This window comes from Arachis stenosperma, chromosome 5 (genome assembly GCF_014773155.1).
Source record: "Arachis stenosperma cultivar V10309 chromosome 5, arast.V10309.gnm1.PFL2, whole genome shotgun sequence".
NCBI lineage: Eukaryota > Viridiplantae > Streptophyta > Magnoliopsida > Fabales > Fabaceae > Arachis > Arachis stenosperma.
Genome location: NC_080381.1, coordinates 9,290,745 through 9,307,338, shown reverse-complemented (window position 1 = coordinate 9,307,338; position 16,594 = coordinate 9,290,745). Strand labels below are relative to the sequence as shown.

General features: G+C 35.7%; 2 protein-coding genes across 2 annotated transcripts; both read left to right on the top strand.

Moving 5' to 3' along the window:
- Positions 1-2,037: 2,037 nt before the first annotated feature.
- Positions 2,038-6,607, top strand: LOC130981991 (uncharacterized). The gene is made up of 13 exons (XM_057905780.1): positions 2,038-2,418; positions 2,919-2,957; positions 3,062-3,204; positions 3,426-3,501; positions 3,718-4,012; positions 4,110-4,219; positions 4,334-4,381; positions 4,499-4,708; positions 4,975-5,076; positions 5,322-5,449; positions 5,621-5,759; positions 6,088-6,243; positions 6,346-6,607. The coding sequence occupies exons 1-13, from the start codon at positions 2,222-2,224 to the stop codon at positions 6,368-6,370; spliced, it is 1,668 nt and encodes a 555-aa protein (XP_057761763.1). The 5' UTR covers positions 2,038-2,221; the 3' UTR covers positions 6,371-6,607.
- Positions 6,608-14,284: 7,677 nt separating this feature from the next.
- On the top strand, positions 14,285-15,972 carry LOC130979325 (uncharacterized). Its single transcript, XM_057902744.1, has one exon. The coding sequence runs from the start codon at positions 14,498-14,500 to the stop codon at positions 15,692-15,694; it is 1,197 nt and encodes a 398-aa protein (XP_057758727.1). The 5' UTR covers positions 14,285-14,497; the 3' UTR covers positions 15,695-15,972.
- The last annotated feature ends 622 nt before the right edge of the window (positions 15,973-16,594 follow it).

Sequence of the window (16,594 nt, the reverse complement as noted above, 5' to 3'; positions counted from 1 at the left end):
TAATGAATAGCAAAGTTGTTTTGACAAGTTACACTATAATATCAAGTGAAAATTGCCTGGATTTTGTTAGAGAACTAATTTGGTGTGTAGTCAATTATAGTCAATTCGCTGAAAAATAAACTACTTATATAAAAAAATAAAACAACTTCTCACAATCTTAATTTTTAAAATTTTAAAATTAAAAACAAAGAAGAGTTAACCGAGTTGTTTATTATGCTATATTTGGTTCCAAAAATTTCTGAAATTGCCTTTCAGATCAGTCAACAGTGATCACGGCGAAAATTAAAATAGCTAGGTCCCAAAGGAGTAAAATGAACAAATTAAATTAAAATATCCTGCGCTAGCTAGATGATTATGCCTTAGGGCACATGCAACCCACCTCACCAGACTTGAGTGGTAGCAAATAGCAGTGCATCATCAACCCCTCATGATGATGGAAATATATAACCACCATCAACTTTGTGGACCAGATAACATCTCTCATACAGATATTTTTCTTAAAAAACATATGTATATATATCTGAATTCAATTGCATTACATTGATATTGATATATAAGATGATGACTATTATTGCTGAAACTGCGATAAAGTTAATAATATCTAGAAAACTACACATTGGTCTAGTTGTCCATGGTATATTTTATGACAAACAAATCACTAATTTGTTGCAGATCGTAGCTCTAAGAGTTTGAAGTTAGCCAATAGATTGCTGTATATAGTAGACGGAATTTAAACCATAGTTGTCAGAATTGAATCGGTAATCGAATCGGTCAAATTACTGGGTCACTAGATTATTGGTTGAACCGTTTGACCTGGTCATATGTAAATAAAAAATAAAAAATAGTCAAAAGTTTAAAATTAAAATTTAAAATATATTTTTACTAACATTTTAAAAATATAAAGTTATTTTAAAATAATATGGAACATGAACAATAAATATTTTGTTATTTTTACTCTATCATAAATATTTTTATTTTGTTTTCATATTAAAATAATTATTATTTTTAAATTTTAATAATTTATTAATTAGTTTATATCTATTATACTATTATATACTACAAATATTTATTAAAAAATAATATTAATAGATATTATATAGTTTTAAAAAATAAGTGAGTTTATAATTATTGTTAAATAAAAATATAATTAATTTAAAAATGAGTGAATTTATAATTAAAATTAAAATAAATTAAATAAAAGTAAACTATTTAATAAAAGATATCTATATGTATTATAATTTATATTTATTTTAATAAAAAACATGCTAGCTTGATGGTTGTGGAGTCTTTTAGTTCCCTTGAAGGTAGGACCAATTTTATCGAGTTTGACCGATTTATACCGGTTCTTTTCGAATTTGACCGATTCACACCGATTCAATTCTTTGTACGGTCTAAATATCGAACCGAATTGGTATAAGATTCGGTTTAGGATTTTTCGGTTGAATTGGTCGGTCCGGTCCAATCCGGTTCTACTAACAATGATTTAAACTTTTAACCTTTACTTTAGCGAGTGAAGTAATCCCTTGATCAATCTAAGTTTATTACTAAGTATTTTAATTTTTAGTGCAGCTAGGTATCCTTTAAATATTGTCCTTTATTCAACCTTTAAAAGAGAAAAAAAATAAAAAAACAAGTAACTCTCCTTATTTTTTGAACAACTAATACATAAAAGTGAATATTTAAATTAATTAAATAATAATAAATTCTTAAAAATACTGACTGATATTTCTGTTCAACTAAAGGCTGAGAGATAATGAACACTAATATTTCTGTTCATCTATCTATCATTTTCATAACATTTTTATTTGAACACTCACTTTTTTTCTTGTAAATATCATTTTTGTTGGTTAACAACAAAAAATGGGAAAGACATTAGTTTTTTTTTTAACATGAAAAGACATTAGGTTTATATACGAACAAAAATTCGGTTGTTTGGTCTTGATGGGCTCAAGCCCAAGAAGACTCCTACGCCGTATAAAAAGAGTTTGAATGGGTTGGGCCTGAAGAAATAGAAGGAGGGAGGTGGGGTTAGGGAGGAAGCGCCACGTAGAAGGAGGGAGGGAAGAAGGAAGAAGGGAGAAGCATGTGGAATTGGGAATCAACATTCTTCTCCCAATCAAAAGCCTCAATTCATTTCTGGTGAGTGGTGAGTTGTGTGTAATAATTCAAGCAAATTAGGGTTTGCAGTTGGGACTCTCGCTCCCATTATTTGGCGCCAAAGATGTGGCACGAGGCTCGGAGGTCGGAGAAGAAGGTGCACGACATGATGGACGCCGCTCGAAAGAGGGCGCAGAGGCGAGCCGTTTACCTTGCCAAGCGGCGCGGCGATCCTCACCAATCCATTCAGCTCCTTGGATTTCGCTGCCGAACCTATCGAGACGACGCTCTTTACCAAGCCACCCAGGATCAACAGGGCCTGTTAGTTTTCACTTTTCCCCCCATTCCTTCTCTTTCATTCAAATTAAAACTCATTTTCATTATACATTAATCGCTGTTATGTTGTTCATCCCTATTAGCTGTATTTGGGTTTTGTAAATTGTAATATGAAAGCTGGAGCTTGAGCCATTTAAGATCACGGCAGAATTTATGGTGTTCATTGATTTGAATGTTGTAATTTACATGTCTACCTTACTAGGTGGGAGTGGGATCATTCTCCGTTGGGCCACATTTATTTTATCAGAACAACACTCTGCTTGCATATCGAATAATTTTATTATTTCCAATTCTGCATTTTTCAGAATCTTCTCCAAATGGTGTACAACTATTTAAGATATAATGTTGTCAGTATAGACACAATGTTCTTCCTAATTAAGTGCAAACACAAAACCTCCTCATGATTGTCTGTTTATATTTACTGAGTTTATTTTTTGTAGAACATTTACTGTTGTGCGCTGATTGATTATTTAATTTTGTCTCAGGATACCTTGGAATGGGAAACAGGATGTTTTGATTGACAGGTGAACAATTTCTCTACCCACCTTGATGGTTTCGGAGCTTTGATTGTAAGTGCATTTCTGTATATTTACAACGTGGGATTGACTGCGGTCGCTTGTCTTCACAGATTCGATGGACGTGCTCTCCTTGATTTCATCCGTGATACTGGACATAGGCGTATCCAGGAAAAGTCCGAAGAAGAAGAAGAATTAGAAGAGTTTGTTAATTTTGAGCGTTATCGGGATTTAATAAAGCATCGGCGTAGAGGATGTCGGTACTTTTTTATTTCTCGATGATGTGTTTGCTTCTAATGACCTTTAATAGTACATTTTTTGTTGTCGTTTTCTGTAATTTTTCTATTCCTTCAACATTCTTTATTCATGATAAAGAAATACAAGATAAAAGGTTTATTTTTTCATATGTGAAGCTGATTTGACTTATAGGGATCAATTTTGTAGTTGAATTTACAAACTAGGTTTTAATTTTGATAGATACTGATGAGGAGGCTCTGCAACATGTAAATCAAGAGATGGAGGCCAAGGCTGCTGCTCCATTTGCATCAGACAGGTCAAAAGAGATTCCTTTTGTTCTATATAATTTGTTCTTTCCTTGTTTCGATGCTCATCAAACTGAAGCTTTAGGCATTTATCCATAGAAATTGTTTCCAAACATGTAAAGCTAATTCTTTGTGGTTACTAACAGCATTTATCTGCAACATTGTTCTGTTACTGTTGTATTTCATCACAGTTGATCTTCTTTATTTATATTCATGCAAACTTGTAGAGCTAACACGTCACAGCCTGCTGCAAACAAGGGATCGTACTCTCAGGTGGGATTTTCTTATGAAGGGAATGGAAAGGATGAATCCCAGATTTCAGATGATGAGGACGATAATGAGGAGGATGAAGATGATGAGGATGATGAGGATTTTAACAGTGATGATAGCAATGATGAAGGAATGGAAGTAATAGCTAAAGAATATGGGGTTAAAAGGTATGGTTGGCTTGTTTACATGGATAAGAAAGCTAAGGAGGAAGAAAAAAGGCAAAAAGAGGTGATCAAAGGTGACCCTGCAATTGTAAGTAAAAATCTGCATGTGATTATAAATATTATTTGGTTGTGTATGTTTCAAGATGAATGTATTGATATTGTTGTATATATTATAAATTTTGTAGAGGAAGCTGAGTCGTAAGGAAAGGAGGAAAGCTTCTCAGATTGAAAGGGAGAGAGAAAGAGAAGCAATGCGGATATCTGGAACGCGTGTGCAGCATCACGACCCATACCGGTATAAAATATTGATATTTGTGTTTTTCAGAATGAGCAAAGAGAATATGAACTCCTGCTCAACAGATTGCTCCTGTATACCTGTCTTAGTGTTGCATTCAATATTTACATGCAGGGAATCTAGACAAAGTCCCACATATGAAGCTTATTCTCGATCTAGGAGGTATGTCTCTGTTTTCATACATCTGTTTGAGTGATATAATTTACGTTCGTTTTCTATCTCGCTAGTACTCATCAAGCAAATCTTACTGGAGTGATGTTGTCTTTTGTCCTTTTAAAGGTCAAGGTCTAGATCACGGTCCTACTCTCCATCGTACTCAAGGCGCTACTCCCGTAGCAGTCATGCTGATGATATCCACCGAAGCAAACCGCGAACACCTAAAATAGAATACATTACTGAATTTGGGGGCTCTGGAGAAGCAAATGAACCCAGGCGGGAAGGATTTTCTCCACCACGATCTCCTCCATCTCAAGTTGATTCGTTAAACCGGTCGGAGCACTGGACCTTTAATTCTTGCCAAGATAGATTGGGCAGTCTTTTCTCTGCTGCAGCATATCACCGTATTATTGCCTGAGGCAATTTTTTATGGTTTAGAATAGATCAGGGCTAGGATTGTCGGGGTAACTGCCAAGAGGAGGAGGGCGGAGGCTTCCTATATGAAGCTCATTGTTCCCTAAAATGAATTTTGCATAACTACTTGTCAGTTGCCTGAAAATATTGCAGTTGTTTTATCTGATACCTAAACTGTCTTGCAGGTCATCTTCTGGTTTCATACTGGAGGCTTTGCATGTTGATCCTGCTTCTGGTGTATCTATTGAAAAGGACAAGGGTGCTAAAGTCTCAAAGCCATCTGTAAGGTATGGCATCCCCCTCAATGTGTATCCTCTCCCAAAAAACAACACACATACAAATAAATAAAAATATGTGTGAAGGGAGATGTATGACATACTCTGTTATGGTTCTTGACCTGCTGGCTAAGGATACTGCAGAAAGTTTTTTCTAATTATATTTTTGTTTCTTCACCGTTGACGCCTCCTCTTTTCTTTTAAATGAGTTATGTGGATCTCTGTTCATTTTGTTATTGTTATTCTCTTCTCCACAGCACATCTTCAGCGCTAGCAAAATTGAAGGCAAGTGGTTCTGGAGGGTCTTTAAAACAACAAGGGGAGAAGAAAGAAACTCCACAAGAAAGGCTTAAAAGGATCATGAACAGACAACTGAACAAACAAAGTATGGTGGTTTGAGTGATTTGCTTTATTTGTACAAATGAAGAAATCTTCATCATCTGTGATATGGTGTATTCTTATTCATTTGCATTCTCTAATAATTCTCAGAAACATGAGTCTAGCATTAGATTTGTGTAAATCTGAAGCAGTTCCTAATGTGTGTTTGTATGTGCAGTTAAAAAGGATACAGCTGCAGAACTTGCTAAGAAAAGGGAGCAGGAGCGGCAGAGGCAGGAAAAGCTTGCTGAAACAAGCCGATTGAATCGCTATAGGCGGCGCAGCCGCAGCAGAAGTTATAGCCGCTCTCCTCCAAGGTAGTCTTTGTACATGTAATGCATATGTGTACTTAATGGAATCACAGGTTAAACAGTAAACTTTGATTTACTACTGTGGTTTTGCATTAAACTTTGATCAATATAAACCCAAGTTTGGTCTAGTTGAAATTCCTTGAGGAACATTAGTCTTTTATAGTCAAAGGCTTTTGTAATTGGTGTAACATTAGCATAAGATAATTAACGATAACTTTTGGGATTAATGGCCATTTGAATAGGCTCTAGTTAATAAAATCATTGTTATTTCAGCAAATAAAGTCTCTGCTATTTTCAACCCTTTGGTTAAACACTATTATGCGAATAACTGCAGAAGATACAGGCGTAGTAGAAGTCGTAGTAGGAGCAGCAGGGGTTCTAGGAGATATTATTCTGGTTCTCGCTCCAGGTCTCGGTCCCATTCTCGCACCAGATCACGTTCGCGGTCCCGTTCCCGCTCTCGCTCTCCTTCATATTCCCGCTCACCCAGGTACTGCTTTTATTTTCACTTGCCCGTGCCTTGAAATTTATGCCGCTGCATACTGGCATCATCTCAATCATGAAAGACTGACACAGAAAGTTGACATTTCAGGATGAGAAACCGATCAAGGCACTGATGGATGAATGCTATGTGCATGTAGAAAGTCGGAGGGAGATTTGTGTGCGATTTTTTTGTATATGATTTTCCTGCTCCCAAGTGTTTTATCGATGTGGTTAGTTGAGTTGTGCTGTTATTGTTAGGCAATATTTCTAAATCTGACAGTTAAACCAGTTTGTTAATGTATATTCAACAATTGATAACTTGTACGTTTATTTCCCTAATCGTATAGGCACAAATTTATCATCGGCGAGAATCTCCATTCTCCTTAAAAATTAAAATTTAGAACTTGGTTTTATCAAAAGAAACATGTTCGACTCTGGTTTTTCAATTAGTAGAAGTGAAACGATTTAATGGTAAGTCATGAGCTAATCAAAATATTATCCTGTAAGTGGTAAGCCATGAACTCTAATCTTGGCAGCCATTCATGCAAACCACACGGGTCATCCAGGCGCCTCTTTGGGCCTTGTTAATGGTCACACTATATATAGAAATCTGTCAATTTTGTTGGACGTGAATATGGGAATGCTTGATATTGATATTGCAGTTTAGAATTTTTATGCCTTTCCGGTTATCCCTTTTCACGCAGCAAAATAATAATGAAAATGTATTTCACTATTGTCTTAAGGCCCTTTTTATTTTAAAAACAACGGATTTTTGGCCAGTCCTACATATAATGGAGTATTACTATTTTATACGTGGAGTATGCAGAATTGAACAACCTAAATCTTTTCACAGGGACCAGTTTGACTATTAAACGACTTATTGTTAAGAAGAAAAATATTATCATAAATCTGAATAAGTCACGGATTTGAAATTGTTGTGGAGCAGAGCCTATGCTATAATATAACCTTGGAAGTTCTAACTTTAAAAAATAGATGGAGGTGGGCAGAGTGAGACAGTGAGTGATGTGAATTACTATCAAGTGATAGAGTATGATGATAACGTGAAGACTCATATTTTGTGGGTGGGTTGACGGTTGACCCTCGCCGCCCACACATCAATAATGCAAACACATTATTACCATTACCTTAATAAATGCTACCAAGATTTGCCTCCATGTGTTGCTCTGCTCTGTTACTACATACTACTATTATGTTTTCTAATCAAAGTTATTCTCAAAAGTAATAAACAAACAAAACTACCACTTAAAAGGAACCAAAATTCATGAGATTTCTCTGATGCCCTCAAAACAAGGCAAGTTAGTACTTATCCCTAACAATATCTGTGATTTCAGTTTAGATTCCACTGCTCACTGCTACGCTTCAAATTTCTTATTAAGGAGTATATGCAGTTTGCTTGGAATATTGAACAATCTCAATCAAACTAAAAACTATTTTCTTATCTTATCTATATAGTAATTGATGTTATGATACTGAGAAGAAAACCAATTGCAGAGGAAATAAGTGGGTGCTTTATCTGTGAGGGTCCACCTTCAGGGATAAGAGAGGTGTCCTTTCCCTATATACCATGGCCTAATCAATTCAGTTTAATTCTCCATCTTTATTTTTCTCTCTACAAATTAATAGCTTATGCAATTTGATTTTGACTATACCTTTCATGTTATGTGATTATGTAAGGTAGCACCCAACCCTATCATTATAATTTTTCTTTTGGTAGCTACAAATTAGTCGTTACACTATAGTCTCATTATTTCGAGCATAAAAAGAACAAGACAAGTTGTCATGGCGTATGTAACGGAGTACTAGTAAAGATATATATATATATATATATATATATATATATTTGTTCCTCTTATTCTTATCTAAATAATATGGAAAATACTAAATGGATTACCGAAAGATAGGTGTGAGCGTGAAACACATAATTGGGTATGCAAATTGGCAATAAGGTACATGGCTTCTTTTCGTGACACCCTTGTTATCTTTTTGTCTTTTGCATTTCTTGAACAACACGGGATTTTTCTAGTAAAGCTATGCCATCAAACCTCACTTCTAAAACTTCACTTTATTCCATCTTTTTCGCACCGCACGCGTTCTTCTTCTTCCTCTGATCTTCACTTGTGAAAGTGACTCATTCATCACTCATCGCCATCCATCTTCGTTATTCTTAGCTTTACTTGATAGTTGATACCCTTAATCCCATAAAAGCATTCCTATTTGGAATATATAACAATATCTTTACACTCACACGAGGGGACACTAACTAATATTCTTGTTTAACACTCAAATATGTAATCTAGTAACCTGTGATTTGACATCACATTTAGCTATCTAGCTCTAGGCAAGAATTAACAATTGGGTAGTAATTGGTACGCATTAGGCGACAATAATCTAAGTCCCTATGTCTATATCTCTCATTCTAGCTTTTAACGTTTTTGTTGGACTAGGTCTAGGAGATCCTTTTTTAAAATATCATATTAATTGATGTGAAGTTCTATAATAAGATTTATTTATGTTAAGAATGGAAATGATAAATAGTAGGAATGAATTATGTTATTTATAAATCATTTCATACTAGCACTGCTGAATTGAAAAATATAATTTATATTTATGTCATTTTAATATTTTCATTTATTTGTATTTCCTTTTCCCTTGTCCTAGCTAGCTAGTGTGTAGCTAAGGAAACTAGATATGGAATGTCCTAGTTCCTAATGCAAAAAGTTAATTGGAGATATGTCACTTAAGTTAAAATTAATGTACATATATATTTATCTCTTCATATTCTTTTATACCATGTCTAAGAATGTGCTTAATTATAGCATAAAATAATGCCAGCTATTATTATTTTTTCCCTCCTTTTCCTTTCTTGCGGTTGAAATGATTAGGCCTCTTTTTGGGTTGTAGGTAAGCAACTAATCACAGTTCACTAATAGCTGAAATACTTTGAAATTGTGTTTCGTTTTGCAGACTTTTCGTTAGCTTGACCCACTTAATTAAAATAAGCTAGCTAGCCACAAAGTTATATATATATAATAAAGTATAGCACATGGCGTGACATATCTTTTCTTGGACAACTTAATTAATCTATTTCTTACGTACCAATTAATATATAATGATATATATACATTATTAACAATAGTGATACTTATTATTAGTAGGCAAAGCTCGTTACCCTACATATAATTTATTTTCCTAGGCATGCATTATATCTCGCCTGCTATCACATGCATGTCCTAATAAATATAATCACATAAGTATGTAAACAATGCCAATTAGAACTGTCTATGCTTTCCCCTTTTATTTATTTGGTCTTTTTGGGGTGTTTATAAAGAGAGATTTCGGACCTCTCAAAATTTCAATTCTTTATTTCAAATCATGTCATCATCCTGTCATTTTTTTCCTCCTACTTTTGGTAATTTTGTATCATTTTAAAGAAAAAAATAGAAAAGTTCATATAGAGAAAATAATTTTTATTATGGTGGCAAATTTGATGTTTAACGAGAAAATAGAGAAAATACTCAGTTTAGTCTCTGAAATTATACTTGAGCCTCAATTTAGTCCTTAAACTTTTGAATTGACTTTGTGACGGAATCGCAGGGACTAACATGGTTAAAATTTAAAAAGTTTAGAGATTAAATTGAAGCAATTGAAATTTTAAGGACTAAATTAAAGTTCAAGTGTAACTTTAGGAGACCAAACAGAAGATTTTCTCGAGAAAATAATGTATTTGAGTATTTCACAGATATATGATTCAATGTAAAAATCATTCCTAACAATTTTATTTTGTCAAATTCTTTTTTGATAAACACAAACAATTTTTGTTTCTAAATTTTTTTCACAAACTCAAATCGTCTATCTTTTTTGAAAAATAAAAAATCAATGAGCGGCAAGATGCTCTAGGGATTTGCAGTGCTTAACGAAAAAAAATAATAAAAGGATTAAGGAATATGGAAAAAACTCCCGCCCTGATTTTGACTATTTTTTTTTTAAATAAGAGATTGCCTTATCCATTTTACTATTTTATAATAAAGTATAATCATAAACTAATTATAATAGAATATTTTTTAATTTTGACTTGGTCAAAATCACTCTAATGTTAATCAAATGTCATTTTTTCCTTAATCAAATCATACGACAGTATATACGTGACAATATTATTGTTGCCCTGATTCATGTGAATTAGCCTAGCCTCATTGTGAATAATGTGCGTGATTGAGACGTAGAACACTCAGCAAATGAAAAAACATACAGGTTTCAGAAGATATGGCCTATATATGTACAATTCAGAACTAGAGCATGAACATGAAGAACCATGCACCCCTTCGATCGACCACATACAAGGGTCTTGTCTCTCCGTTGCTGCTTAATTGCAAACCAAATCACACTCAGAAATAGTAACAATTAATTGTCTTTAATCAATAATGTCCCTTATTCTCCCGACCCAGCAATGTCCAATGTGGTTACATGTCACGGTTAATCAATCAAGTATCACGTACCGTATACCCTATATTTATATATATATTTTTTAATTTTTGAAAGAGCCACTGGAAGTTGGAACATATATATCTTGGAATGTTACACTGAAAATGGTCTAGAGGATTTGTTTGTTGAAAAATCAGTGGTTAATTAACAATAAAATTTTCAATTTTCTTTTGTAACGAAATTATGTATAATTTGAGAAAGACAAGCTATCTAGCAATAATGTAGCCCACAACCTCCATTTTGTAAACATTATTAACATTTAGTTGATTGTGTTGTTCCACTTGGATCCCCACATTATATATATTGGCTACTAGTAAGTCCACACAACAAGTTATGGGAGAATCCCCAAACGGTTTCTCATTTGTATACACATTAAATAACCGTAACATTATTGTTGACCTTTTATTCTATATATATATATATATATATATATATATATATATATATATATATATAACATTATTTCTTCTTTTGTAGCTTACGATAAGGTTATAGAATCATAATACTCCCATCTAATCCGAACCTTTGTAGCTACGATAAAGTACTATGTTTAAAATGAAAAAGCAGCGAACTTGTTGGTCAAGAACAACCACCCCACTTGTTAATTCAATATTTAGGTTACTACTTAATTCTTCTTCTTCTTCTTCTTATTATTATATATGTCTTGAGTCTAGAAATTAAAGTCTTGGTATGAAGAAAAGCATAATGAGAAAACAAAACTTGTGAAAGGATGAGGGTTTTAATTTGTTGAGAAAGCAAGTGGGAGAAATGGGAAATGGGCCATGTTAAACACCCAAAAGTCCAGCAAAGTCAAGATTCTTCAAATTGGATGAGTGGTATTCAAGTTACTTCTCAACAAGCTATAACTAAAATGACATAATTTTCGAAATCTTCTAATTATTGCTGCAACTTAAAACTAATACCGTTTCAAGTGGTTTTATTTACTTAATTAAGTCAAATTCATTTTCTACACTCTGCATGTGGAGATTATTTTGGGTTATTATACTAATTGCATTCGGAGAAAAAAAGGATTTGTGTATTTGACACAGTAATCATTATTTAATAAGCTGCCTCCGGGTTTGAACTTTGGTGTGTATGCACCAAGTCGAACCTTTAGTGTTGTGTGGATGAGTGTATAATGTGGGTATGTTGTAATACTTAGAATTGGAGTTGTCCAATCTATCCGAAAAAAAAAAACCATAAAATCCACTATTAATTTAATTAATTTGTTTCACGAAAAAAAGTCCAAGTTCTAATAGACCAATTTCATATGACAGCTGTTCTTTTTTAATCCTTGCCTAATTCTCGCACTTTGAGTCAATGTTTTTTAAAGGCTCATTAGATGTAGTGTTAGTACGGCATGCAGATTATCAATAAGGTTAGTTGCAATTTAAGCTAGCTGCATCTTAAAAACAGCGATTCAGTACAATTCAAATGCTAAAAATAATTACTTTTTAAAAGAAGTAAATTGTTATAACTTACAATGCCGAATATGAAATGTATTAGAAAAGTATAGGTGAACAATGAAATATAGCTGGAATTGAAAAGTAGAAAAATAACCGTCCTCTAACACTATGCGCACAGTTATCAAGAGAAAGTATTAATCAAAAATTTAAAATCATGTTCAAACACATAATGTCACAATAATACATATTGTGTATATGTAGGAACAAATTATACTGTTTGGTCACGTGGTTCTAGTCAGAAAGTGACCGTTAGTGTGCAATTTGACATGTTATTTTAGGCGAGTTTATGTTCACCCACAAATCTGTTTTATAATTATAAGGATCTATAGCAAAACATGAGGAAATTGAACATGATCATGCATGCAGCATGTGAATAGGGCTATGATATATTAACCTACCCTTCCTCTCATGTATCTATCTTTGTAGGTACAAATTAAAGAAAACAAAACGTTGAGTCATCCGAGTCTTAATATGTGAACACGTGTCCTAGTTTGACCAGTGAGTGCGAATGTCAAAATCAACGGTAGTAATGGGGGGGCGGCAATGCAGTAATCATACTCATGTAGTGAATAATGTAGGATGCCACCATGTGCATGAATCCAATGTTAACAAAAATAAATATCAAATGCCGGCTTATCTTACTTTTCACATATACGCGGTGCAAAAATAATCCCTCTTTATATTTATATATTTCTTGGATGAATAATGTCGATTTTTTTCGCATGTTTGATAATGTATGTAGTCCACTGTGCATAACAAACTTTTCATAGTTTTTGTAATATCGTTTGCTTCCTGTTTTCTTTGTCATCTTATCTTACAGGTTTGTTCTGTATTAAAAATAATGTGGATCAAAATCCCCACAACAAAGATAAAATATCTCAAAGACTAATAACACATGATTCACACTTCACATATACATATAAATTTCAACTTTAAACTTAACAAGTATCAATAGCTAAATCTATCAATAATGTTGGTAAGACAGAGTATAGATTGGCAAAGTGTTGTTTTTTTATTACTAAATTGTGATCATTTATTAGTTTGGTGGAGACTTTGGAGATAAAAGTAGGACACGTGAGTGCAGCGGTGGTAGAGTGTGTGAGTTTGCTATAGTTATGATTGAGGTTGAGCCGTTGAGGTTACTGCTACTCCTAACCTCCAAGTGAAAACTCTTGTTACTTGTAGTAAGGGCGAACCATCATCACATTAATAAGGAGGGTGGCTGATGGTAACTTCTCACCCATGCTTTTTAAATTACTAGCTAGCTTGAAATCTTCGATATGTTATATTGGCCCATAGCACTATTTGGACTAAATTAGTGGTAGCAGCATGGGAGTTACCAATGCCTAAATTCCATCATGTGTTAACATTGATATTGGTACTTGGGATGGGACGCCAATTAATTGCAAAATTAACCATGCCTTCTTGTTCAATCACTAATGATTATTGCTCTTCTTGACACTATATGGCGGAAAGGTGGAAAAATTGAAAAGAAAAAGGGGGTAGACTGGTAGATTAGATTAAGGTTGGAGTATAAGAAGAATGTGGTATTATGATTGTGTGCTTGGCTTTTCGATTCCCCGCCAAACAAAATCATTATTACCGGTGGGCCACTTGATTGGTCATGTATAGTGTATATACTAAGCTGCACAAATAAGCTAACAGTAAATATCTTAGGTTAATTAATACGTATCCAATAAAATATTATTAATAGCGTCAAAGAGATTATGATATATGAGATTAAGCGGTCCGCATGGAAGCTTTTTTATGGCAAAATATGTCACTCCCGTTAATAAAGGGGCAACCTCCCAACAAAAAGACACCCACAATAGCCGTTGGCCCGTTGCTCAACAGCTATCATGCCATAATATCATGCATTACAATTTACCCGCTATAGTGCAAACTGGCTTATAAGTTATTTTCACCATAAATGTTCAGCTCAAATAATTTAACTCCATAAGCTAAAAGAGAAAGAAAATTCAATCCATCGCTTTCAACTCATATAAATAAATTAGAAAAATAAAAAATGAATCGGAAGTGGGGTCCAGTATTTTGGTGCTATAAATTAGGGAGCTTTCTCAAACATGCCAAAGTCCTCTGCTCTGGGCTTGAAAAAAGCATCCCACTGCCTTCTTCTCCAACTCCAACTGTAACGCTCTTTTCAATCACATTCACTTCACTTGTTTCTCTCTTCTCTTTTTCTCTCCATGAAATACCCAAAACAAACTACATAACGGAACCGCCACCCCAAAACCCACAAAAAACATACATACCCACTTCACCAAACACACCATCATGGTGGACGTGGACCGGAGGATGACCGGTCTAAACCCGGGCCACATAGCGGGCTTGCGTCGCCTATCGGCCCGGGCCGCATCCGTTCCAACCACTTCCGCACCGTCCTCACTCCCTGTAAGAAACGGCCTCCTTTCATTTTCTTCGCTCGTCGATAAAGTCATAAACCATCTCCGCAACTCGGGCATTCAGGTCCAATCGGGTCTCTCAGACGCTGAGTTCGCACGCGCCGAGGCCGAGTTCGGTTTCGCTTTCCCGCCGGACCTCCGTGCCGTACTCGCCGCCGGACTTCCCGTGGGCCCTGGCTTCCCCGATTGGCGCTCCGCTGGTGCTCGCCTCCACCTTCGTGCCTCTCTCGACCTCCCTATCGCGGCAATTTCGTTCCAGATCGCGAGGAACGCTCTCTGGTCCAAGTCTTGGGGCCCAAGGCCAACGGAACCGGAGAAGGCTCTCCGCGTGGCGAGGAACGCGCTGAAGAGGGCGCCGCTTCTGATTCCGATATTTAACCATTGCTACATTCCCTGCAACCCTTCCCTCGCGGGGAACCCTATCTTCTACGTGGACGAGAATCGGATCTTCTGCTGCGGCTTGGATCTCTCGGATTTCTTCGAGCGAGAGAGCTTGTTTCGGAGCTCCGAATCGGATCCTCAGGTGTTGAAGAAGCAGAGATCCGTCAGCGAGAAATCCGCAGGCTCTTCCACGGTTTTCTCGCGGCGGAGTCTGGACGCCGGCGGCAGGACGCCACGGTGGGTGGAGTTCTGGACGGAGGCTGCGACGGATCGCCGGAGGAGGAACTCATCGTCGTCAGCTTCGTCTTCGCCAGAGAGATTCTTCGAGATGCCTGGAAGGTCAAAAGTACCGGGTTGGGTGGACGAGTACATAGGGCAAATCGGGTCGGTTTTGAAAGCGGGTGGGTGGAGCGAATCAGATGTATCAGAAATGGTGCAGGTTTCGGCGTCGGGTTTCTTCGAAGGGGAGATGGTGGTTTTGGATAACCAAGCGCTATTCGATGCTCTGCTCTTGAAAGCGGATCGGTTCTCGGACTCGCTCCGGAAAGCAGGATGGAGCTCCGAAGAGGTTTCCGAAGCGTTGGGATTTGATTTCCGACCGGAGAAGGAGCGGAAACTGCCTAAGAAGCTTTCCCCGCAGCTCGTCGAGAGAATCGGGAAACTTGCACAGTCAGTTTCCCACTCGTGATACTCCAAACTCTGATTAACATTTTCTTTTTTTTTTCAAACAAATTTTACTTTTTTTTTACCTTTAAAAAAATGGGGGAAATTACTATTTTGACGATTGGGGAACTGCGTTGTAGTATGAAAGAATGTGCACAGAATAGATGTTCTAAACAGGGATCAAAATTACATGTTGATGACCAGCCTATGCTTTAGTATACATAAATAATAAATAATTAAATATGATAATTTCATAATGAATAATCCGCGGTTAAAATATTGCTGTGTATAGTGAAGTGTCTCTCTTTCAAATTCGTATCTATTTTCCTGTTTAGTTTATTCTTTAATCCCTCTTTCAGATTTGTATTATTATCGTATGAAAATTTGATTGAGGAGTGCACGTGTGTATGATGATATACAATTATACATAGTGCTGTATGTATTTGTAAAGTATTTGATAGAAAAGTGAGGCTCACTCCAATCAGACAGAACATGCGGGTGGTAAGTGGTGAGAGGTGGGAGACAGCAAAATCATGAAATCATAACCGTCCATATACATTACTAGCTGTGAGTGCGTATATGACAGCAAATGTAGCTCTCGTCGTTTGCTACCAAAATCGTTTGAAAATCGTGTCGTTTTGGCACGGGGTGTGTGGAAGGAGAGAAAATACACTGAAAAAGGGGGCTATGCCAATGCGAGGGAGTGAGCTCAAAGGTCTCTTCTTTTCAGTGTAATTTCAATCTCAAAACCTTTTGACAGAGATACCATACTCTGTTTTCTTTGTTCTTTTTATTTTTCCTTTTTTGAGCCTCGATTTTCTTGGAATTTGAAAAAGAATGTACATGCATGGATTCGCAAGCAGGTATAACTGACACAATCCCCCCTCTCAGCTTTTTCAATTTTCCTTTCCATATTTCGTTATCC